The 23,188-nt window shown below is 47.1% G+C and overlaps 1 protein-coding gene across 2 annotated transcripts; it reads left to right on the forward strand.

The window, feature by feature from the left end:
• The first annotated feature begins 10 nt into the window (after positions 1 to 10).
• Positions 11 to 22,041, forward strand: FDPS (farnesyl diphosphate synthase). 2 transcript variants are annotated; one of them, XM_083715996.1, is made up of 10 exons: positions 11 to 151; positions 4,048 to 4,199; positions 6,579 to 6,719; positions 8,027 to 8,107; positions 9,727 to 9,849; positions 10,920 to 11,008; positions 11,532 to 11,604; positions 13,265 to 13,342; positions 18,459 to 18,593; positions 20,624 to 22,041. In XM_083715996.1, the coding sequence occupies exons 2-10, from the start codon at positions 4,056 to 4,058 to the stop codon at positions 20,822 to 20,824; spliced, it is 1,065 nt and encodes a 354-aa protein (XP_083572122.1). In that variant the 5' UTR covers positions 11 to 151; positions 4,048 to 4,055; the 3' UTR covers positions 20,825 to 22,041. The 2 variants fall into 2 exon arrangements, with proteins under 2 accessions (XP_083572122.1, XP_083572121.1); XM_083715995.1 differs by lacking the exon at positions 11 to 151 and adding an exon at positions 469 to 615.
• Positions 22,042 to 23,188: the final 1,147 nt, after the last annotated feature.

Genomic DNA, 23,188 nt, shown 5'->3' on the forward strand with positions numbered 1-23,188 from the left:
CCCAGATTGATATTCCTTTTGTGAACCAATTCTACACTGCTATCTCCAACTGGCAACAAATCTAAACCAGACCAGCTTCGCTTTAGAAGCAACAAGATAAAAAACCGAAATCTTAACGGCACAATATTTCCCTGACGAAGAACCCTGTGAGGTCAGAAGGCTTGCGAAACTTTCAAAGGCAAATACTCCTTTGCGGTAGCGCTCCCTCCCATTATTCCCTCCCACTATGGGCTGGTTTGTTTCCCGCCTTCTCTTCCCACCCCTTTTGTCTCCCCGCCAGCCAATCCAAAGCTCCCGTGGGGTTCAAGCGTCTCTGCTCACTCCTCCTGATTGGCTCCCCGCCCCATGGCCCGTCCTCATACGATGGAGAAAGCCAATCCAGATGGTGGCGCTGCAATGGTCCATTTTTACCAAGGGAACCGCCGCCCTCTTTCGCGGTGCACTCTGGGGGTTGTAGTCCGCCAGCCGGCAAACCTGCGCTGGGTTCCTTGGAGCTCTGACAGCGCGAGGACTACAAAGCCCTGAATGCACCCCGGCGCACTAGGATTCTCTATAAGTAATGCTGCCCGCAACTCTGTATCAGTGGCGCAGAGAAGCCTGGAGAAACAGGATCAGGTGAGAGAGCCGGCGGGGAGGGGTAGAAATCTTCCTTTCCTTCGTATTCCCTTATAATGCTATATTATAAAATCAACAGGGAGCCTAAAAAAATAGCAGTTCTTTAAGGTGCCACAAGACTCCTTTGTTGATTTACCTGCAATAGACATAGCACGGCTATTCCACTGGAAGCTGCATTTATTACCCACCCGAGGTCTGCGTGTGTATTACCCAGCCTAGACGCGGGGGAAAACCTCATCAAAGAGCGGGGAAAGAAGGCAAAAAGGGTTCCTTTAACAGGAATGGGCGGGGTGGACTCCCGGGTTCTCTGCAAACGTGTGTGTGGTTAGGACATGGTTGACAATGCAAGTCACTAGTCCTCAAGGGGTTTTGCTATCTTACCTTCCAACACATACCTGAAATAGCGTAGTAGCAAATTCGCAAGTCTTTTCGTGATAGTTAAAACCATGGCCCCTTCTAAGACAATGCAATGATAATAAGAATAATGGATGCATTTCAATGATCAATGCAAATCTCCAGGTTTTGCCTTTCATAGGAATTTACAGTTTTTCTGTGCACATACTTGGGAAATGATTTGGAGTGCTCCTGTATCTTCCTTCAGGGTAATTTAAGTTGTGCTTTGCTTGAAGTTCCATTGTATGTAACAGAACGTGTACGCCCTTCTCTTGAAACAGAAACATCATGTTCTCAGTGTTCCTAAATGCTTAACTTTCACCCCTGGGCATCCTCTCCTGCTTCGTGGAGCCCTCTTGGCTCCCTGGTATGGTCCAGAGCTTAGGGTGAGGACTCAAGCATAATGTGGAGGAAAGCTCCGGTGGAATGCAATCAAAACACTCATCGCTGAGCCTACCTAGTGGCAGTGAAGGCGGCAAAAAAGTCATACTTTGCTGCCTCCGTTGCATCCTCATTGTGCCATCTAACAGAGCTTTTTCCAGGTGTGGGGGCTTTTACAACCTGGCCTGAAGGAAGTGGCAAAACTGATCATAGCTTGCTGTGGCTTCTTTGCAAAGAATTTAGAGGATAAAATTGCTTGCATCCACCGGGATTTTGACTCTGCTGTTACACAGCAGATGAATCTTGAGGGGTGCCCAGAGCACGGTCTCGTCCTGTTGTGTTGGATGAGTTTCAGTTAGTAAACTCAAGGATGTCGATGATGTGCTTGGATCAGTCAGATGAGGTGATTAATGCCTCCTTATCAGATGGGTGGTCCCTGCCTGCTTAAGTACATGGCGATGAAGCCACTCCTTTCAGGAAACCCTCTCTGGATAAAGAAAATCTAAGTAACTACAAGCAAGTTGCCAATCTCCCCTTACTGAGCAAGGTTTTGAGTGGGTTGTCGTGGACCAGATCCAGGGGCTCTTCAAGGAAACAAATTTTCTAGATCCATTTTAGTCGGGGTTCAGGCCAGTGCTTTAGAGGTGTCACGATCCGGATCATGGGCGATCGAAGTCCTGGCAAGTCACACTTCTCTGAAGTCTCTCAGCCCCACTCACCTCACAGAGTGTTTGTTGTGGGGAAGGAAGGGAAAGGAGATTGTGAGCCTGTTTGAGACTCCTTCGGGTAGTGATAAAGTGGGATATCAAATCCAAACTCTTCTTTTTCTTCTTCAAGAAGCCGAGGTTCAAGGATCAGGAAGCAAGAAGCCAAACGCAGCGAGGCAGGAAGCGTGTTACTGTGGCAAAGAACCAATCTTATATCCCTTCCCGGCTCTTGCCACCAGATGCTGTGAGTTACCAATCGGACTCACCTGTGGGGCGGCGCCTTGCCTCTCCAGAACAAACTTAGGAAGGCCCCAGTCCTGCAAAGTCCTATTGGTCACAGGGCCTGGCTCCTGCACGCACACCTGACAAGAGGAGGGTGGCACCACTTTGCGGTGGTTCCTGTCCTACTTGGTCGTTTCCAGAGGGTGATTTTGGGGGGTGCTCTTCAGTCCTCTGGAGCCATCAATGTGCGGTTCCTCAGGGTTCAGTTTTATCCCCTTATGCTGTTTAACATCTGCAAGAAACCGCTGAGCGGAGTTATCCAGAGTTTTGGACTATGTTGTCAGCAATATGCTAATGGCTCTGCTTCTTGTATGCATCTGCAGTTGTAGCAGTGGGTGTGCTAGACTGTTGTCATATTTCGGTAATGGGATGGATGAGGTTATCTCTGAAGGAGCGAGCGCATAGCTTGGGCGTACTTCTGGATCCTTTGCTGTCACTTGAGGCTCAGGTGGTCTCAGTGGCACACAGTGGCTATCCTCAGCTTTGGCTGGTGGCCCATCTGTGCCCCTATCTGGACAGGGGTAGCCTAACTTCTGCCATCTATGCTCTGGATATCCTCTAGGTTAGATTACTGTGATGCGTTACATAGAGGGCTGCCTCTGAAGAGAGTTCAGCTGGTGCAGAATTCGGCAGCCAGGTTGCTAACTGAAGCAAGACAGTTTGAGAATATTACTTTCATTCTGGCCCAACTGCCTTGGCTGCTAATTAGTTTCTGGGCCGAATTCAAAGCGCTCGTTTTGATCAATAAAGCCTTAAGCTGTTCAGAATCACTATACCTCAAGGACTGCCTTTCCCCATACAAACCAACCTAGACACTGCAGTAATCATGTGAGACCCTTCATCGAGTGCCTCCTCCATAAGAGGTATGGAGGGTGGCAACATGAGAACAGGGCCTTTTCCTTTTTTTGTGGAATGCTTCCCCCAGGCAGTCTTGTCTGGCTCCTTCATTATATATCTTTAGGTGCCAGACGAAAACATTCCTCTGTAATTAGGCCTTTGGCTGATTAATATCCTATGGCCTTTTAAATATGTTTGTGGGGGGGATTATTGGTTTGTTTTGGTTTCATTACATGTATTTTGTGTTCTCATTTTGCATTTTTATGTTGTGAACCGACCTGTGATCTTCGGATGAAGGGTGGTATACAAATTTAATTAATAATAGCAACAATAACTTAGGAGCATGCAGGGGCTAAAAAGTTCCCTGATCAAACTGGTTGGATGGATGCTGGAAATTGAGATTCTGATGCAGAAATAGTATCGGGTCTTTGACGCACCCCCGTGACCTGAACCACCACAGTGCTGTGTATCTGTAAAATTAAAATTCATTGTTCCGTCCATGTTTTGGCTCAACCCAGTACTTCGCAGCCTTCCCATGAGGTTTCCCATCAGGGAGGGTAGCCTGAGACCAAAAGTGACTCCCTACCCCTGTATTAGAGCAAATGAATGGAATGGGGGAAGAAGACTCCTTTAGGAGGGAGCAGAATGGAGCCAGGACCTCCTGGGTTGGGTTCTTGCTTAGAACTCCTAAAAAAAGTTCAGCCCACGTTGTGCAATTGCCTTGGGTGTAGGCTGCCTTCTGTTGCTCTAGAGACTTTCGTGTAGACATATCACAATGTGTGTGGGTGCCTTGCCTTGTGTAATTCCATGACTGTGTGCTTCTCTTTTCCAGATAGAAGAATGAGCCAGAATGGAGTGGAGGCGGCGGTGGCAGCCACAGACAGGGACCAGTTTGTGGGGTTCTTCCCCCAAGTTGTGAAGGATCTGACGGAAGATGACCTCCACAACGCAGAGGTGTCTGATGCTGTCGCCAGGCTGAAGCAGGTGACGGCGTGAGCATGATTGAAAAGGCTTTTAATGGAAACTTGAAGCTGGTGGTTGCCAACATGGTGCTCGTGGGCACAGCGGCCTTCTTCAGGTCTTCCTCTGCTTGTCCACAAAGCCTCTGAGCCCCCAACTCTCTGCCCCCTTGGTCATGAGATATAGAGGGTTATCACCTTTCTTCCTTGAGAAAAAGAGATGAAGAAAGAAGTTGGGAGAGTGATGTTCTTTCCCACTTGCTCTTTGGGCTCTATGGGCTTTTTGTTCAACTTCATCCAACTTCGTCATCCATTAGAAAAAGTAAAGAGTGTGTGTGTGTGTGTGTGTGTGTGTGTGTGTTGTGTATGTTCTTTCTGGGAGAGGGATCAGAAGGGGGCTATCTAGGGCAGACACCCAAAAACCCAAATATATCTTTATGTGATCCCTGACTGGTTGGGACATGATGATCTAAGACAGGCATTCAGGCCTATAAAGGTTAGTGACCCTTGCCTTAAGCTGTGGTGCTGTATATTTGGGGCAGTTTCATCTCCCTAAGGCATGCGCCTTATCTAAAGGGCAAATTGTGCTGTTCTTCTGTCTTTTATTACATTCATTTTCTTCCCTGTTCCATTTGTTTACATTTGCCTCCCAGGCACATCCAAGCTTCAGCAAGGTGGTGACTTCATGGCGATTGGGGCCTATTCTGTCTTTCTGCCTCAGAGTGGTTTCACTTTTCCCAGGGAACTCTGGGAGTTGTAACTCTGTTAGGGGATTAAGGGTCTGCTCTCCGCACCCTTAACAGACTACATCTCCCAGAGTTCTTTGGGGGAAGCCATGGCTGTTTAAAGCGGTATCATTGTGCTTTAAATGCGTGGGGGAAAGCAAGTAAGGGAGGATGTGCCGGCTGCGGATAAAATGGTGCAAAGTGTGGAAAAAGTGGACATAGAAAATATTTTCTTGTCATAGATGTCAGGAGCCATTCAGTGAAGCCAAATGTTGGAAGATTCAGGACAGACAAAAAGGAGGACTTCTGCACAAGGCTTTTTTGATTAAGCTATGTATGGAATTCGCTTCTATGATACGTTAGCGATGGCTGTTAAATGGGATTAGGCAAATAAGCCTGTCAGTGATTGTGAGCCTTTACGTCTATATATTATTTCCAGCATTGGAAGTGTGGGCCTCTGAATGTCTGTTGAAATCATAAGTAGGGAGTTGTTGCTGTTAGCAATTGTGTGTGCAATGTATGGGTGCAATGGATATTGTTTCACAACCTAATAGCAAATCCTCGTTCAGCAGTATTTCCCAAACATGGGTCTCCAGCTGTTTTTGGACTACAATTCCCATCATCCCTGACTACTGGTTTTGCTACCTAGGGATAATGCAGTCCAAAAACAGCTGAAGAAACAGTGCTTTACAGGATGGGAGGACTACAACTTCTGGTCATTGGCCGTTCTGGCCGGGACTGATAGGAGCTCGAGTCAACATCTGGAGGGCCACAGGTATTCCCCATCCCCACTTTAAGTAAAGGTAAAGGAGGGACCCCTGACCATTAGGTCCAGTTGCGGCTGACTCTGGGGTTGCGGCGCTCATCTCGCTTTACTGGCCGAGGGAGCCGGGTCATGTGGCCAGAATGACTAAGCCGCTTCTGGCGAACCAGAGCAGCACACGGAAACGCCATTTACCTTCCCACCGGAGCGGTACCTATTTACCGTATTTTTCGCTCTATAAGACGCACCAGACCACAAGATGCACCTAGTTTTTGGAGGAGGAAAACAAGAAAAAGAATATTCTGAATCTCAGAAGCCAGAACAGCAAGAGGGATCGCTGCGCAGTGAAAGCAGCAATTCCTCTTCCTGTTCTGGCTTCTGGGATAGCTGAGCAGCCTGCATTCGCTCCATAAGACGCACACACATTTCCCCTTGCTTTTTAGGAGGGAAATAGTGAGTCTTATAGAGCAAAAAATACGGTATCTATTTGCACTTTGACATGCTTTCAAACTGCTAGGTTGGCAGGAGCAGGGACCAAGCAACAGGAGCTCACCCCGTCGCAGGGGTTCGAACCGCCGACCTTCTGATCAGCAAGTCCTAGGCTCTGTGGTTTAACCCACAGCGCCACCCGCTTTACACCTCACTTAATATGTGATCCCTGACTGGTTGGGACATGACTGGTCTAAGATGGAGGCAAGAACCGGTGTCCCTCCAGATGTTACTGAACTGCCACGTCTGCCATCTCTGACCATTGGCCATGCCTGCTAATGGGGCTGATGGGAGCTGCGGGGCCACAGGTTCCTCCATCCCTGTTCCGAAGCCTGCTTTCAGTAGCAAAAAGCTTCCTCTATCCTGGAGTGTGTAACTATGGGGGTGAGTGTCCCCGCGAATGTCATCCCTCCCTGTTCCCTTGCAGGTCGTGGAATACAATGCCGTCGGGGGGAAATATAACCGGGGCCTGACGGTGGTGGCTGCTTTCCGGGAGCTGGCTGCGCCAGAGCAGCAGGATCCGAAGAGCTTCCAACGCGCTCTAGCAGTCGGGTGGTGCATTGAACTGGTGGGTGTTTTGTATACATTATCCCTGTTATCTGGTGATGTGGAAATAAAAGGGTGTTTCCCCAGGCTTGCCATATCTGGCCGGATTTATGTCTAATCTCATTTTGTGTGGATGTGACACCCATGCTTGAGAAATACAATTTTTGCTTGTCCTGAGGTGAGCAGACCTACTAGTCACATTGGCAGTGCTCTACTTCCTGATCTTGGAGGAAACATGCTTTTGAAATGGCTGGGAATTGCAGGTTGGGGTAATTGCCCTTGCACTCTGGTTCTGCCATTGGGCTTCCCATAGGCATGTGATTGGCCCCTGTGAGAACAGGCTGCTGGACAACATCGCCTGCTGTAGCAGGGCTCTTGTTACCTTCTTTTGTGTCAAGTTTTCATCAGACTTTAAAATCTTTACATAGAAATTCCAGATTTCAAATTTGTTACACATTTCTCTCTAAACTTGTTATTTTTAGTCCTGTCCCATACTGCATTCTAATAAACATTTTGCCTAAGGCATAGCCTTCTATATCATAGACTATCATTTTTCTACCGCTGCTCATATTTCAAACCCTGCTCGCGATTCCATCTGATTATGGTACCTTTTCAGATATTCCAAAAAGGGCTTCCATTCTGTCGTGAATATTCTGTCATGTTGGCTTCTTGTTTTTGCTGTTAGCACCGCCAGTTCTGCATAGTCCATTAGCTTTAAAATCCATTCTTTCTTTGGTGTTTTCTCTTCTTTCCAGTTCTGTGCATACAAGATTCAAGCTGCTGTTGTTGCATACATAAATAAGTTAATCTGATTTTGGGGGGTCTCTGATCCTATTATCCCTAAAGGAAAGGCCTCAGGATTTTGGGGAATTACCAGTTTAGACTTTTTTTGCATTTTCATTTCGTTGTGTATGATTTCCCCCAAACCATCCACCACATTTAAAAAAACGTTCCCTCATTGTTATCTGGCCTTTATCTTCCTATATATAGGAAGGCCTGCCATTTCTCAAGCTGCAAGACCGTGACAACAACCTTACCACGATCTTGCAGCTTGAGAAATGGCGAACTGACTGGCCCAAGTGAGCTGTTTCAAAAGCATGGGGGGGGGAGGCTCTGAAGTGCCTCCCTCCTCTTTTAAACCTGCCTTTAAAGGGGGTGGTGCTCCAGGTGAGCTATGGGGGAGGCATGGGGTGATAGGTCAGGGATGGGCAGGTGTGGAGGATGGGCAAAGGGGTAGCTGGTACTGGCTAGGGGAGGGAGTGGGTGTGACAACCCCTAGTATTACAGTATGCAATAATAATATGGGGGTGGAATCTGGTTTGATTTCAGCTGCAGGCCTTTTTCCTGGTGGCAGATGACATCATGGACTATTCAGAGACCCGCCGGGGCCATCCCTGTTGGTACAAAAAGGTAGGGATGGTGGTTTCTAGGGTTTGCCTGACCTCTGTGGCCCGTGGGTTGGCCATTACAATGAAGGGAACAGCAACCTGTGGCCCTCTGGATGCTGTCAAGACTCCAACTCCCATCATCCCCAGTGAGCGTGGCCATCAAGGATGATGGGATTTGCTGTTCATCAACATCTGGATGGTTGTAGGTTCCCTATCCTAGGGAGGATGTCCAGTTTCCAGGATCTAGCCTGAAATCTCTCATTGGCCCAGGCAGCTTGTGAGTTGGGTGGTTTATCTGGATCCTGGTCTTCTGGTTCTGTTGAGTCTGTGTACCAGATGGTAGGTTCCTTGCCAACCTGGTCCACCAGATGTTATTGGATCCCAGCTCCTATCAGCTCCTATCAGCTCCAACCAGTTTGGCCAGTGGCAAGGGATGATAGCTGTAATCCAACAATGTCTGGAGGGCACTAGGTTGTGCAAGAGCAGCTCTGGGTGACAGATGATTGAATGTCCTGAGCGTTAGTTTATGCCCTGTCCTTTAGTTTATTGCATTAAGCATCACTTTGCAAGCCCCAAGCCTTCGCTGTTGCCTATTGTTGTCTGTCTGCTGTGCTCATTCACTCTGTGCAGTTGATTATGATCAGCATTTTAAATGCAAATATCAATGGTACAAGGAAATCAAACAGACACAACACAAAAGGGAAACGGGACTATGAGGGAAGGTGAGAAAAGCAAGCTTATTTACTTGGCCACAGAGGAATGTAGGACTCAGTGCTAGTCCTACTCTGAATAGACCCATTGAAATGAATGGTCATGGCCAGCTTATGTCCATTCATTTCAATGGGACTATACTGAATAAAACTTAGCTGGGTGCAGCCCAGAGATCTTGTAGTGAATGGGGAGGAGGGAATCTAGAGGAGCTAAAAGTTGCTAGCCTTTCGGCAAAACTGATGGAGAGGCCTTACGGCTCCCTCTCTTATAACCTGATAGAATATCCTCCACTGATTATTTTTTTAGATGCCATTTTGGTGGAGAGATAACTAGCTACCACCAGCCGTTAAAAAACATATATTATTAGATCCAGTACAGTATGTGTGAATCGCCAGGCTGACCACCCCGTGCCACTTTAGTGCACATAAATGCACAATCAGGTGGATGTGTACTGGCGCGTAGTTAAACTGTAGAACTCCCTGCCACAGGAAGACCACCAACTTGGACAGCTGTAAAAGAGGATTGGGCAAATTCACAGCAGATAATGGCTGCCAGCCGTGATGGCTGTGCTATGCCTCAGAGGCAGTAATGCTTCTGAATATCAGCAGCCCGGAAACCGTGGGAGGAAAGAGCGCTGTTGTGGCTGGATCCTGCATGAGAACATGATGCTAGGCTAGATGGCCATTGGCCTGATCCTACAGGCTCTTCTTACATTTTTAGATGCGTTATAATCCATTCCCCTCTCAGGGTCAAAGCTTCTAGTAATTAACGCCACAGTCCTATGCCAGTCTCCTCAGAAGTAAATTCCACTGAGTCCAATGGAGCTTACTCCCAGGTAAGCATCACAGGACTGCAGCCTCGACGATGAGCTGGAGTGTGTGCCTAGTCACTAATGCACTGAACTGTTTTTCCTTCCTTTCTGTCCCCCAGGAAGGAATTGGCCTGGATGCTGTGAACGATGCTTTCTTGCTTGAGTCCCTCATCTACCGCTTGCTGAAGCGATACTGCCGGGGTCAGCCGTACTACTTGAACTTGCTGGAGCTGTTTCTCCAGGTGGGTTTAGGCCCTGCCATGACAGGCTATCGTCGTTTCAACACTGTCGTTTTTCAACACTGTCTATATGCTGGGGACTGGGCCGAAGCCTTTGGCCCTGATGGAAGGTCCTTCTGTTGCCATGGAAACTGCTTCCCCTTCACGGGGGGGGGGGGAGAGAATTTGCGGGCTTGAGTGTGGCGGAGGCCATTTTGACCTGCAGAGAATATACTCCCTGACCAAAAGGAAGACTGCACACACACCCATTGCCTTTTCACGGCACCCCCTGTTCCCACATCCGCAGAAAGGTCTGAGGGAGCGCTTGGTGCAGATTTAATCAGCAGGAAAATATTTTCTCTCTTTTATTTTAAACCCATCTTTGGGGATAGCATAAGCTTTTTTCTTTTTTTTTTAATTCTACCCCACCACCCTTCCATTTTATCCCCACAACATAACCTTGTTATGTTGCTTAGGCCTGACAGGCCCAAGGTCACCCTATGAGCTGCATGGCTGTTTGGGGATTTAAGCACTGGTCCTAATCCCACCCTTTGACCATTATAGCAGCCTTAAGGCTAATGGAGAAAGCACCCTTGTGAGAGAAGCACACTGGAGGGTCTGGCTCTGGGGCCCATAACTCCTCCAAGAAGCCCTGAGCCCCCTCTTTTGCAGTTTACTTTTGCAAACCTTGCTCTGCTTTCAAAAAAAGCAGCCCTTTCGCCCCAGACGTGGCAGCACATTCTCTCTCTCTCTCTGCTTTCAAAGGATAATCTTGAGGACTAGAATCTTTCCCCTTCACCAAGTTGATTGGGAAATCTCGATCACATCCTCTACTACTGCCATTAGTTGAGAAGCCGTGTCCTTTGGGTAGGAAAATAACATCAGTGCCTTCTCTTTATTCCTTTAATTAACATATATCTAAGTTGCGCTTTGGTGAGGGAGGTCTGTGAAGAAGTAGCAGACGACCCTGATCGGGCCTGTTTTTTAAAAACAAGACACTTTGCAACATTTCTTTATAGGAATAGCAGGGAGCTGATGGTTTATCAATCTTAATTTTCTGCTGTTATCCTGTTTCTGCTCTCCCCGCCCCCCAGACATCATACCAGACTGAACTGGGGCAAACCCTGGATCTTATCACTGCTCCCCCATCTAAGGTGGATCTGAACCGCTTCACAGAACAGAGGTGAGAAGCTATTGAGATGACAAGGAAATAGTACTGGACTCGGCCCAGGAAAAAAGTGGCGCAATGATGCTTATTGATAATTAAATCTACAAAAAGAACAAAGCGTTGCATCCATTGTTGGTCCTATTCAGAGTTGGCTCATTGCTATTAATGGGCATGACCTAGCTTGGCTATATTAATTTCTGTGGCTCTGTTCTGAGTGTATAACTTACTTGAACACAACCTGACTCTTTTTTATAATAAAGGGGAGCTGTGAGGTTTTGTTGTTGAGGGTTGGCAAAGGGGGTGCTGGGTAGACAGAATTGGTGTGCATACCTGTCAACTTTTCCCTTCTCTTGCGAGGAATCCTATTCCGAATAAGGGAATTCCCCTTAAAAAAAGGGAAATGTTGGCAGCTGTGTTGGTGAGCAATGCAAGCAGGAGTTGCAGCCTGTAGTGTGTTGCATATTTATAATTCAAAGCTGGAAGGCTTTCAAGTCGTGACTGGCTCTAACCTTGAACCGCGGGTGCCCTTCTCTGGCAGGTACAAAACGATTGTCAAATACAAGACGGCCTTCTACTCATTCTACCTCCCAGTGGCGGCTGCAATGTACATGGTGAGCGAACGGACTTTTGCAATATCAATGTTGCTTGGCAGGGCAGGAGGGAGAGTGTTGCAAAGACAAGTTTTCCTGGGGCTGGAGAGCTGAAGGCCAAGCATGTTCAGGCTTCTGCCCTTAGCTAGGAGTCCTGGAGTCCCTGGATCCCAGGAATAGCAAGGCCAGGGGGCTGCCAACCAAGCCCCATCCATCAGCAAGTTGTGGATTCCTTCCTCCTCTCTGCTAGCAAGAATGCTCAGCTCCAACTGCTAGTTTCCCCGGAAGCAACAGAAGCGGACACTCGGATCCCAGCCCATGAGCCAGAGGGCAAAGGGCTCTTTGAGGTTGCATTCCCTCCCTCCTAGGATGGGATATGCCTCCCATATGACACCTGCTACTTGTCTGTCATTATTTCAACCCAGCAAGGGGGAAGAACAGCCTGGCCCTAGAGCTATCAACCACTACCCAAACAAAAACACCTGCAAGGAAAGGTCAGCCTGCCCTGAATTGGATATAACTGCCCTCTTATAGCTGAAATAATAATAATAATATTTTTTTACTTATACCCCGCCCATCCGACTGGGTCTCCCCAGCCACTCTGGGCGGATTCCAACCAGATATCAGAAACAATACAGCATCAGACATTAAAAACTTCCCTAAACAGGTGTCTTTTAAAAGTAAAATAGTTGTTTATTGCTTTGACATCTGCTGGGAGGGCGTTCCACAGGGCAGGTGCCACAACCGAGCAGGCCCTCTGCCTGGTTCCCTGTAACTTGGCTTCTCGCAGTGAGGAAACCGCCAGAAGGCCCTTGGAGCTGGACCTCAGTGTCCGGGCTGGACGGTGGAGGTGGAGACGCTCCTTTGTTCTGTTCTTGGAATAACTCCTTCCTCTACCTTTCACTTTGACTTCCCTTTTTCCCTTGTGCGCTGTGTGCTTTGGTTTGTAACGCTGAGAGCTGGGCCCCACTCCCTCAGTCTCTCTCCCTCGTTTTCATTTTTAATTGGTGTGAGCCGCTCAGGCAGTTGTCTGCAAAAATGCAGTGAGAATAAATAAAAACAAGAAGGGTTTGCGGGGACCCAAGTTCCCACTCCTAAAGGGGAGAATGTATGCATTTGGAATATTTTATTTGAATCTCTGAGCAAGTCATTCTCTTGGGTAACTCTGTTTAACAATAGTGTGTATTCACTGAGCCACACAGCTGCACACAAAACAACATTATATATATATATATTTAAAAACAAATATGGTAATCAAATAACAAAGCAATTTAAAAAAAAAAAATCTAAGAAGCCTCCGGCCATCAAATAGGTTATTTATTCATAGGTTGTTGGATCCCAAATGCTTGCGGAAGCAAAGCTGTCTTTGCCAAAGTACTAAAAAGGATGGAGAAAGGGCAGCCTTAATAGAAGAACAAATCTTGTAAGCTCACAGCAGACAATGGGAAGGCCCCTGTCCTGCACTGACCCCTCCAACAGAAGAAATGAGGTGCAGGGCCTTCAAAAGTAGCCTTGATGTGCCTGGCTGTTTTTTACAGATGGAAATACTAACGACTCTTGCCTCCTTGCCCCCAGAGAATTCTGGTAAATGTAGTTTTTGTGAGAGCTCAGGTAATGGCTTCCCAGGAGAAATGGCTCCCAAAGTAACTTTTAAATGTTTTGTCCGTCTTCTCTTCTCCAGGCTGGCATAGACAGTGAAGAGGAACATGCTCATGCGAGGACCATCCTATTACAGATGGGGGAGTTCTTCCAGATCCAGGTGTGCTTTTCTTCTCTTACTTATGGAGATCTCTGTCCACATCCACACCATCCTGTATACCTGAAGGAGCGTTTCCACCCCCATCATTCAGCCCGGACACTGACGTCCAGCGCCGAGGGGCTTCTGGCGGTTCCCTCACCGCAAGAAGTGAAGTTATAGGGAACCAGGCAGAGGGCCTTCTCGGTAGTGGCACCTGCCCTGTGGAACACCCATCAGATGTCAAGGAAATAAACAACTATCTAACTTTTAAAGGCAGTTTAAAGGCAGACCTGTTTAGGGACGTTTTTAATGTTTAATGCTGTATTGTGTTTTTAATACAGTGGTACCCCTGGATGTGAATGGGATCCATTCCGGAGCCCCGTTCGCACCCTGAAGCAAATGTAAGACGTGACTGCGGGTCGCGTTTCACTGCTTCCGTGCATGCGTGTTACGTCATTTTAAGCGTCTGCACATGCGCGAGCGGCAAAACCCAGAAGTAACGCACTCCGCTACTTCCGGGTCGCCATGGAGCACAACCTGAAAATATTTAAGCTGAAGCGTATTCATCCCGAGGTATGACTGGGAGCCGCCCAGAGCAGCCAGATGGGCGGAGTATAAATAATAAATTATTATTTATTTATTTAAAGCAGTGTTGTACCACAAACAGTCATGGCTTCCCCCAAAGAACTCTGGGAACTGTAGTTTGAGAGCACTGCAAGTTGTTAAGAGACCCCTCAATTCCCTGTACAGAGCTACAATTCTCAGAGTGGTTTAATAGTCAATGCTTCTTTCACAGAACTGTGGGAACTGTAGTTCTCTGATCAGTTCCCAGGACTCATGTGGATATGGCCTTAATTTGCCAAATACTCAGAGCATGTAATATTTTGTTTCAACAAGGAGGTCAGGGTTCAGAGGCGAAGCTGTGGTGGATCCTTTTTCTGTGCATACTTTTGTTCTTCCTCTCTTTCTCTCCCTCTCCATTCTTTCGATGGGTCGCTCCATGAGGACCAGCACCTTTCCTGTTATTTTAAATCGGGCAGGGAGTCTGTTGTTGCTGGTTATCTGTCATGATTCAAGGCTGCATTTCTAACTAAACCCCAGGACATACTTTTGTGTAGACATGGTTAGCAGTAGACAAGGTTACATCTCGCAACTGGACTTGACTTCTGAGTTGACAAGGTTTGTCAAGTTACTACCCTGAAGGAACATGGAACAGGTTTGAACCAGGAAACCCAAAATTGCACTACTTGTTAGATCAGGCTAGCTGATATTTTGCCTAAAACCCCTTTTTTCTCCCTTCCTTCCTCTTATTAAAAGTTGCGTAAGTGGGGAAAGAATAGGAAGAAGGAATTTACTATGGATTTTTTTTTTTCAGAACAATGCAGTTTTAAAACTTAGGGTAACTGAAATGGTGTATGCTGCTTTTGCAAGCCAGGGTCAGAGAGAGTTACATACCGTATTTTTCCATGTATAAGACTAGGGTGTTTTTTTTAACCAAAAAAGTAGGTTTAAAATTGGGGCTCGTCTTATACACGGGTAGTGCTGAGGGGTGTTTTCTTAATTTGGAGTCCCCAAAAATAGAGGGTGTCTTATACATGGGGCGTCTTATACACAGAAAAATACGGTAACTCAAAGTCATATCTTATCCGTGTATTTGGTTCCATCTGATTGGACACCATTCATTCATTTACAGTAATATATGCTGCTTTTCGGGCAGACATCATAAAGCACTTTACATAAGATTATTATAACAGTAAGCATCACCTAAAAAAAAAAAAAAAATTCACAAGACAACTTGCTTATTTAGAAAAAGCTGTTAATGGTGGTTCTTCCCTCATTGCAAGATGGTCCTTTAGTTACAGATTAGAAACCAAACATTAACGTGTGTGGGATGATCCAGACAGGTATTAAGGCACCCAACATAGTTTCAAGCAGCCTTGGACCTAGAATCAATCATAGAATCATAGAGTTGGAAGAGACCACAAGGGCCATCGAGTCCAACCCCCTGCCAAGCAGGAAACACCTGTCAGGGTACATAGGAACCGCACGTAAGCCAGCGCTGTATACGTTTTTTCTAGAGAAAGAGTCGAGCTTGTAGACATGTCCAGACATTAGGAGACCCCCTGTTCCCCTTACAAAGCTGTAATTCCCAGGGTTCCCTGGGGAGAGGGATCAGTGGTTAAGCCACTCTGAGAAACTGCAGCTCTGCGAAGGGAATAGAGGCCTCCTCCTAACAACTGACAGCAACTTGAACAAAAGACAGTTTCCCAGGATCCTTTGGGGGAAGCCATGAGTGTTTAAGGGACGCGGGTGGCGCTGTGAGTTAATCCACAGAGCCTAGGACTTGCCGATCAGAAGGTCGGCGGTTCGAATCCCCGTGACGGGGTGAGCTCCCGTTGCTCGGTCCCTGCTCCTGCCAACCTAGCAGTTCAAAAGCACGTCAAAGTGCAAGTAGATAAATAGGTACCGCTCCGGCGGGAAGGTAAACGGCGTTTACGTGCGCTGCTCTGGTTCGCTAGAAGTGGCTTAGTCCTGTTGGCCACATGACCCGGAAGCTGTACGCTGGCTCCCTCGGCCAATAAAGCGAGATGAGCGCTGCAACCCCAGAGTCGGCCACGACTGGACCTAATGGTCAGGGGTCCCTTTACCTTACTATGAGTGTTTAAAGAGGCATGATACTGCTTTAAATGTATCAAGTGGATGGGGCTTTCGTTTCATGACCCTGTTTCCATATAAGTTACGGTCTCTGCTCAAATGTGGGGAACATCAGGCTTGAGGGGGACATATTTTAATCCTCCAGGCTTCCCTCTTTGGCCCTCAGGTCTCTTCCTCAGGCCGCACACCAGCTCAGCCTTCCACCTTCCTCAAATATTTTTGCCTGGCAGAACCTCATTCCTCTTGCTTGCCTGACGTGTGTGTAGAAAGTAGCCTACCGCACAAAGCCAAAGCTTACATGCCCACTTTTTCCCCTGGCCCCAGCTACCACTGACATGTGGCCCTCAGTCTGCGCAAGGTTTCCCATCCTTGCTCCACGCGATCAATCTAGGAGCCTCTGCCTCTCCTCAGTCTCTCTGCTGCCAATTTTCTTTTCAAGGGTGGCTGGCTTTGGTCGTCATGGCAACCAGGAACCCATGTTATGGCAGCTTCCTGCTGGAGCCTTGTTGAATGCCCATAATTGAGAGTGTCTGATATCTTTGCATATATTTTTTTTGTCCTTCCACTGAGTAACCTGTTGCTGGAGATCAATGGCAGGGGAAGAGTATAAACATTCTATATCCAAGGCAGTATATGTTTGTTTGTTTGTTTGTTTGTTTGTTTGTTTGTTTGTGTGTAAATATATGTATATATTTATAAATTTTTTTTGTTGATATGGGAAGTAACAGAGTAGATTACAGCAAGGAAGCTAAATCACTCTTGTAGGTAACTGATAACTTCTTTGTAAAGACTATACAGTGTCCAGAACCTTACTTTCATAAACATATAACTGTGAAGAATATATTTACAATTTCATGCACAGGTTTCCTCCTATTAATGTTTAGGGATCTTCCTCTGTCTGTTTGACTTCAGACAGATCACACTGACACAACACTGTCCCCAGCAGAGCAGCCGTTCTCCTCACAGACAGAGAAGCAGAAAGCAATTAAAAACGACAGTTGCTGGAATAACAGTCACAACGGAACGGAATGCCTCTCTTATGTGAATCAGCCAATCACACGAGGGCTACTGCCAAAGCGGGGGGGAAACCCCATGTTAAAAATACACAGTAACCCAACCTAAGTAAACATTCCCATTTCAGGAAATTAAACCATTATCCTTAACAGAGTTCCCCTGAATACGAGGAGAAGAGCTGTAGCTCAATGGTAGAGCAGTTGTTTTGCATGTAGAAGGTCCCAGGTTCAATCCCAGGCACCTTCAGAGAGCTGCTACCAGCCAGTATAGGCAAAATGGAGCCAGATGGGCCAATGGCAGTTTCCTGTGTTCCCAAACTGCAGACAGCGAGGAGCTGGCTTTGCCACATGCTACCCCTCTCGCCAGCTAGGCTGGATCCCGCCTCCCTGCTCACAGGGGCCCTCAGGTCTAAGGGCCCCATGCAAGAGAGCAGCAGGGGTGAGGCAGTGAGCTCTGTTATATGCAACACAATGCCATGGAAAATCGTTTCAAAAAAGGTACTGGAGCACTTCGAATCATTTGCCCATGTGCATGCAAAGAGATTAGCAGATCTTAGCTGAAAGACAGCATCTGGAGATCTGCACTGAGCATTGCAAAGCCTCCTTAATTATTGCTATATGTTTTTAGGAGTACAGTGGTACCTCGGGTAACAGACGCTTCAGGTTACAGACTCCGCTAACCCAGAAATAGTACCTCGGGTTAAGAACTTTGCTTCAGGATGAGAACAGAAATCGTGTGGCGGCAGCGGGAGGCCCCATTAGCTAAAGTGGAACCTCAGGTTAAGAACAGTTTCAGGTTAAGAACAGACCTCCAGAACGAATTAAGTTCTTAACCTGAGGTACCACTGTATTACATAATATTATAAAGGGTGGCGTGGTGGTGAGGGGGCATGGCGGTGAGGGCCATGAAGGGACCCTGCACTTCAGAATCTGCCATAATAATAATAATAATAATAATAATTTATTATTTGTACCCTGCCCATCTGGCTGGGTTTCCCCAGCCACTCTGGGCGGCTTCCACAGAGACCAAAATACACTAAAATGTCACACATTAAAAACTTCCCTGAACAGGGCTGCCTTAAGATGTCTTCTGAATGTCTGATGGGAGGGCGTTCCACAGGGTGGGCGCCACTACCGAGAAGGCCCTCTGTCTGGTTCCCTGTAATCTCACTTCTCGCAATGAGGGAACCGCCAGAAGACCCTCGGAGCTGGGCCTCAGTGTCCAGGCAGAACGATGGAGGTGGAGTCGCTCCTTCAGGTATACTGAGCCGAGGCCGTTTAGGGCTTGAAAGGTCAGCACCAACACTTTGAATTGTGCTGGGAAACGTACTGGGAGCCAATGTAGGTCTTTCAAGACCGGTGTTATGTGCCACTATGCTATTGGCGCCTTGGTCTTCTCTAGCAATTTCTCTGGGCCCAGCGGTGCAGGTAATGTCAAGCCACAGCACTAACACTCTCCCTGCCTGCAGGATGATTTCCTTGACTGCTTTGGTGACCCTGAAATGACCGGGAAGATCGGAACGGACATCCAGGATAACAAATGCAGCTGGTTGGTGGTGCAGTGCTTGAAACGAGCCTCTGCAGAACAGAGACAACTTCTAGAGGTAAAGAGGCTTCACAGTTCCATGCCCTGCTAGCATGGGAGGGAGGGGAGCCATAATCCCTCTTTGTCCCACTGGGACCAGAAGCTGGTTGGTACCTGTGGATTTCTCCATCTCTCTTTGAAATCCAAGCAGCAATTCGAAAAAGAGCTTAGCTGCTTTTCATCAGGTGCCAAAATGGGTTTTTAAAAAATCCAGTTTACACCCTGATGCAAGTTATGGCAAAACACCAGCAAGTGTGCAGAAGTCAATTGAAATTGGTAAAGACAAATAACCTCTTTTTAGACAATTTCTTTTTTCATTCTTCTAAGCTACCTTTTGGGGAAAACACCCAAAGGCCCAAGAACACTAAAAGAGCGTTGAAAGAAGTATTTTAACATGATAAAACAATGAGAAGAGTTAATTTTGTGTTTGCTGATGAAAGATGAATCATAATAAATTAGTTTAGATCTATTTATTTGTAACTAGGCACCCAGCCATTGCAAAAGCCTGACAGTATCAAGGTACCGTATTTTTTGCCCTATAAGACTCACTTTTTCCCTCCTAAAAAGTAAGGGGAGATGTGTGTGCGTCTTATGGAGCGAATGCAGGCTGCGCAGCTATCCCAGAAGCCAGAACAGCAAGAGGGATCGCTGCTTTTGCCGCACAGCAATCCCTCTTGCTGTTCTGGCTTCTGAGATTCAGAATATTTTTTTTCTTGTTTTCCTCCTCCCAAAACTAGGTGCGTCTTATGGTCTGGTGCGTCTTATAGAGCGAAAAATACGGTAACTTGAACTGAAGTTTGTGTTAACCCGGACTCAAATAAACTGCAACATAAAGCAGACTTAAAATGCCAGATTTCCCTGGCAGGTGACAATATGCCGGGGGGGGGGGGGAACCTGTTCCTCTTTTAACAAATATTAAAATGAAATAAGTGACTAACAAATAGAGCTGAGTGTCATCAACATACGGAAGGCACCTTGCCCCAGAAGTCCTAATGGCCACTCCCAACAGTTTCATACAGATATTAGATAGCGCCAGGGATAACATAAACTTCAGGGGGCCGAAAAGCACTCTCCCGATGCTACTTTCTGAATTTGGTCCGGGAGGTAGGACTGGAACCCAGTTCCCATTCCCCAGAGCCGGTCCAGGAAGATGCCATGGTCGATGGTATCAAAAGCCAAAGAGGAGGTCAAGAAGCAGGAGCAAGGCCACACACTCCCTTGCCCCACTCTGCAAGGTCATCCATCTGGACCGCCAAGGATGACTCAGTCCCATGGCCAGGCCTGAACCTGGATTAGAAGGGACCCAAGAATGCTAGGAGCTGCCCCACCAGAATCCTCTCTACCCAAAACATTAGTCCACCCAAAACATTTGCCCCAAAAACATTAGTCAATATTGCTAAATGTGCATCTATGCATCTAAAAGGTAAAGGTAAAGGCACCCCTGACCGTTAGGTCCAGTCGTGGCCGACTCTGGGGTTGCGGCGCTCATCTCGCTTTATTGGCCGAGGGAGCCGGTGTACAGCTTCCAAGTCATGTGGCCAGCATGACTAAGCCGCTTCTGGCGAACCAGAGCAGCGCACGGAAACGCCGTTTACCTTCCCGCCGGAGCGGTACCTATTTATGTACTTGCACTTTTTTGGGGTGTGCTTTCGAACTGCTAGGTTGGCAGGAGCAGGGACCGAGCAACAGGAGCTCACCCCGTCGCAGGGATTCGAACCGCCGACCTTCCGATCGGCAACTCCTAGGCTCTGTGGTTTAACCTGCATCCCTATCATCTATGCATCTACACGTATGCAATTATGTCTCTTCCCACCCACCTTTTTTGGTGATGTATTTTCTTCTAGTTTTGTCACTGGAGTAGAATGTGGGCCATGTTTCAAGATCCCTGGGACCCATAGTTTGTGAAGGGTGCTGGGAACTGTAGCTCTTGGAGAGGAGTGAACTACACTTCCCAGCATCCTTTCAGGGGGAAGCCATGGTGTGTTTTCGCAGCCTCAATCTGCCCTCGCAGCATTCCTTTTTCAAATCAATAAATCTCTGCCCCTCTAGGAGAACTATGGACAAAAGGATCTGGACAAAGTTGCACATGTGAAACAGCTCTATGAGGAGCTGGGCCTGAGGAAAATCTACCAGGACTATGAGGAGAGCAGCTACCAGTGCTTATCGGGCCTTATTTCCCAGCATGCTGTACGTCTGCCCAGCCAGATCTTCCTTGGCCTGGCCCAGAAGATCTACAAGAGGCAGAAATGACAGACTCGGCTATCAAGAAGGAAACCAGCGTATAAATGCTTGTCACATGTGTGTTTGTGTGGGAGGGTGGGTTTCCCCCATCTTTCCTGACACTGATTAGTGGAGCTGCTTTAAAACCTGTTTTTGAAACCTAGTTCAGGCATTTCTTAACTCCCCGACACTGGGAGTGGTGGTTTGAAGGGGCCGAAAGGCTGAGTTACACCCTCTCTATCCAAGGTGTTCTCACCGCTCTTTAAACTTCTGACTATTCCCAGGATTCCCTGGGCTAAAACCAAGTAGTGTCCAGCTTAACCCAAGAAACATGCCCATCTAGTTCCCATGTTTTTTCTTTTTTGGTTCTTCTGGCATCAGCAGTGTCCTGCAGTGCTCTGGCCACTTCTCCCAACCCTGCTGGTGAATCTTTATTCCCCCCACCACCACAACTCTTAGAAACAGCTGGTGTCTGCCTATTTAAAATAAAATTTAAAAATCCTTCCATGAACCGCATGGGGGTTTGATTTGGGGGCGGGGTTTTTTTTTGCATCTTATATGCAAACTGATTTACCTCAGGGTGAGCTGTCCTGTGGCAATGAGAGCATTTTTGGCTAAGGATTTTTCTTCCTTCAATCTTTTCCTCCCATTCCCAGCCTCTAAGCAAAGGGGATAAGGCTGCTACAGTTTTGTCTGTTTGTGGAAGAAGACAAGATCCATAGCTGAATGTAATCATCTCTGCAACACGCACCATGCATTTAAAGCACCCCTCCGGAAAAAAAACAACCTGAGAATTGTGGTTTAAGGGCCCTGAGAATTGTTGCTCTGTGAAAGGGTAAACTACAGTTATCAATATTCAGGAGGGGGGGAGCGGAGTGATGTGCTTTTAATGTCTCTCTCTCTCTCTCTCTCTCTCTCTCTCTCTCTCTCACACACACACACACACACACACACACACACACACACACACACACAGCGAGCGTATCTATAGTAAATGTTGCTGACTGTATGTCCTGACAGACCTTCTCAGGAGGGAGAACGATTCACCTGGATGAAAACAAACCTGTTCCCATTTTGGGGAGGGGGGCATGAAGAAGACCCCCCTCCTGCCACCCTCCCACAGTGCTCTGGAGCAGCACCCAGGGGTGAAAATGATGTTGGGGGGGGTAGTATCAAGCATCCTATCTTAATGGAATGCACAGGCTGGAGAAAAATGAGTTTGTAGCAATAAATTATTTTGAAAGCAGGCTCTTGTTTATATTCCTTTTAGCGACTTTTGTATACAAGGTACGCTTTTACTTGCATAGAGTTTTTTGGCCCAAAGCCCCCAACCCACCCTGTGAAATCATGTTCTAAGCCGTCTACATGAAATACTCATTCAGTCTATCAATAAAATTCAGAGTTGGAAAGAAACTAACATAAAAGAAGTCCAACTTGTAAATTAAAATCCTTTTTCTGCAAGGAGCTTAAGATGGCATATACAGTGGTACCTCGGGTTAAGTACTTAATTCGTTCCGGAGGTCCTTTCTTAACCTGAAACAGTTCTTAACCTGAAGCACCACTTTAGCTAATGGGGCCTCCTGCTGCTGCTGCGCCGCCGGAGCACGATTTCTGTTCTTAACCTGAAGCACTATTTCTGGATTAGCGGAGTCTGTAAACTGAAGTGTATGTAACTTGAAGTGTATGTAACCCGAGGTACCACTGTATGGTTTTCGTCCTCACTTAATCCTCCTATGAGGTACGTTAGGCAGAGAAACATTAAATGGCCCCAAATCACCCACTAAACTTCACGGCCAAGTGGGGATTTGAACCCTAGGCTCTCGGGTCTTATTAAATTTATATACCACTCTTCATCTCTAAATCTCAGGGCAGTTCACAACATAAAAATGAGAACGCAAAATGCATAATAACATAAAAACCAAACCAATAACCCCAAATCCACAAACACATTTAAAAGGCTATAGTATAGAACATTAATCAGCCAAAGGTCCGATTAGAGAGAAAAGTGCCCACCTGGCACCTAAAGATATGTAATGAAGGTGCCTGGCAGGCCTCCCTTCGTAGGGCAATTCCACAAACGGAGCCCCTGCGGAAAAGGCCCCTTTTTGTGTGGTCCCCCTCTCATGGAGAAGGCACACAAAGAAGGGCCTCAAATGATGATCACAGGGTCCGGGTCAGTTTATATGGGGAGAGGCGGTCCTTGAGGTATTGTGGTCCTGATCCATCCACCACTGGTGTAGTGGTTAAGAGCGGTAGTCACATAATCTGGGGAACCGGGTTCGCATCTCCGCTCCTCCACATGCAGCTGCTGGGTGACCTTGGGCCAGTCACTCTTCTCTGAAGTCTCTCAGCCCCACTCACCTCACAGAGTGTTTGTTGTGGGGGAGGAAGGGA

This window comes from Podarcis gaigeae, assembly GCF_964106915.1.
Source record: "Podarcis gaigeae genome assembly, chromosome: 16".
Taxonomy (NCBI): Eukaryota; Metazoa; Chordata; class Lepidosauria; order Squamata; family Lacertidae; genus Podarcis; species Podarcis gaigeae.

Bases quoted from the DNA above. Each gene is read 5' to 3' on its own strand.
- FDPS (XM_083715996.1), top strand. From the start codon at position 4,056: ATGAGCCAGAATGGAGTGGAGGCGGCGGTGGCAGCCACAGACAGGGAC. The intron at 4,200-6,578 runs GTGACGGCGTGA...GTTCCCTTGCAG, and splicing joins CTGTCGCCAGGCTGAAGCAG to GTCGTGGAATACAATGCCGT. The intron at 13,343-18,458 runs GTGTGCTTTTCT...CCCTGCCTGCAG, and splicing joins GGGAGTTCTTCCAGATCCAG to GATGATTTCCTTGACTGCTT.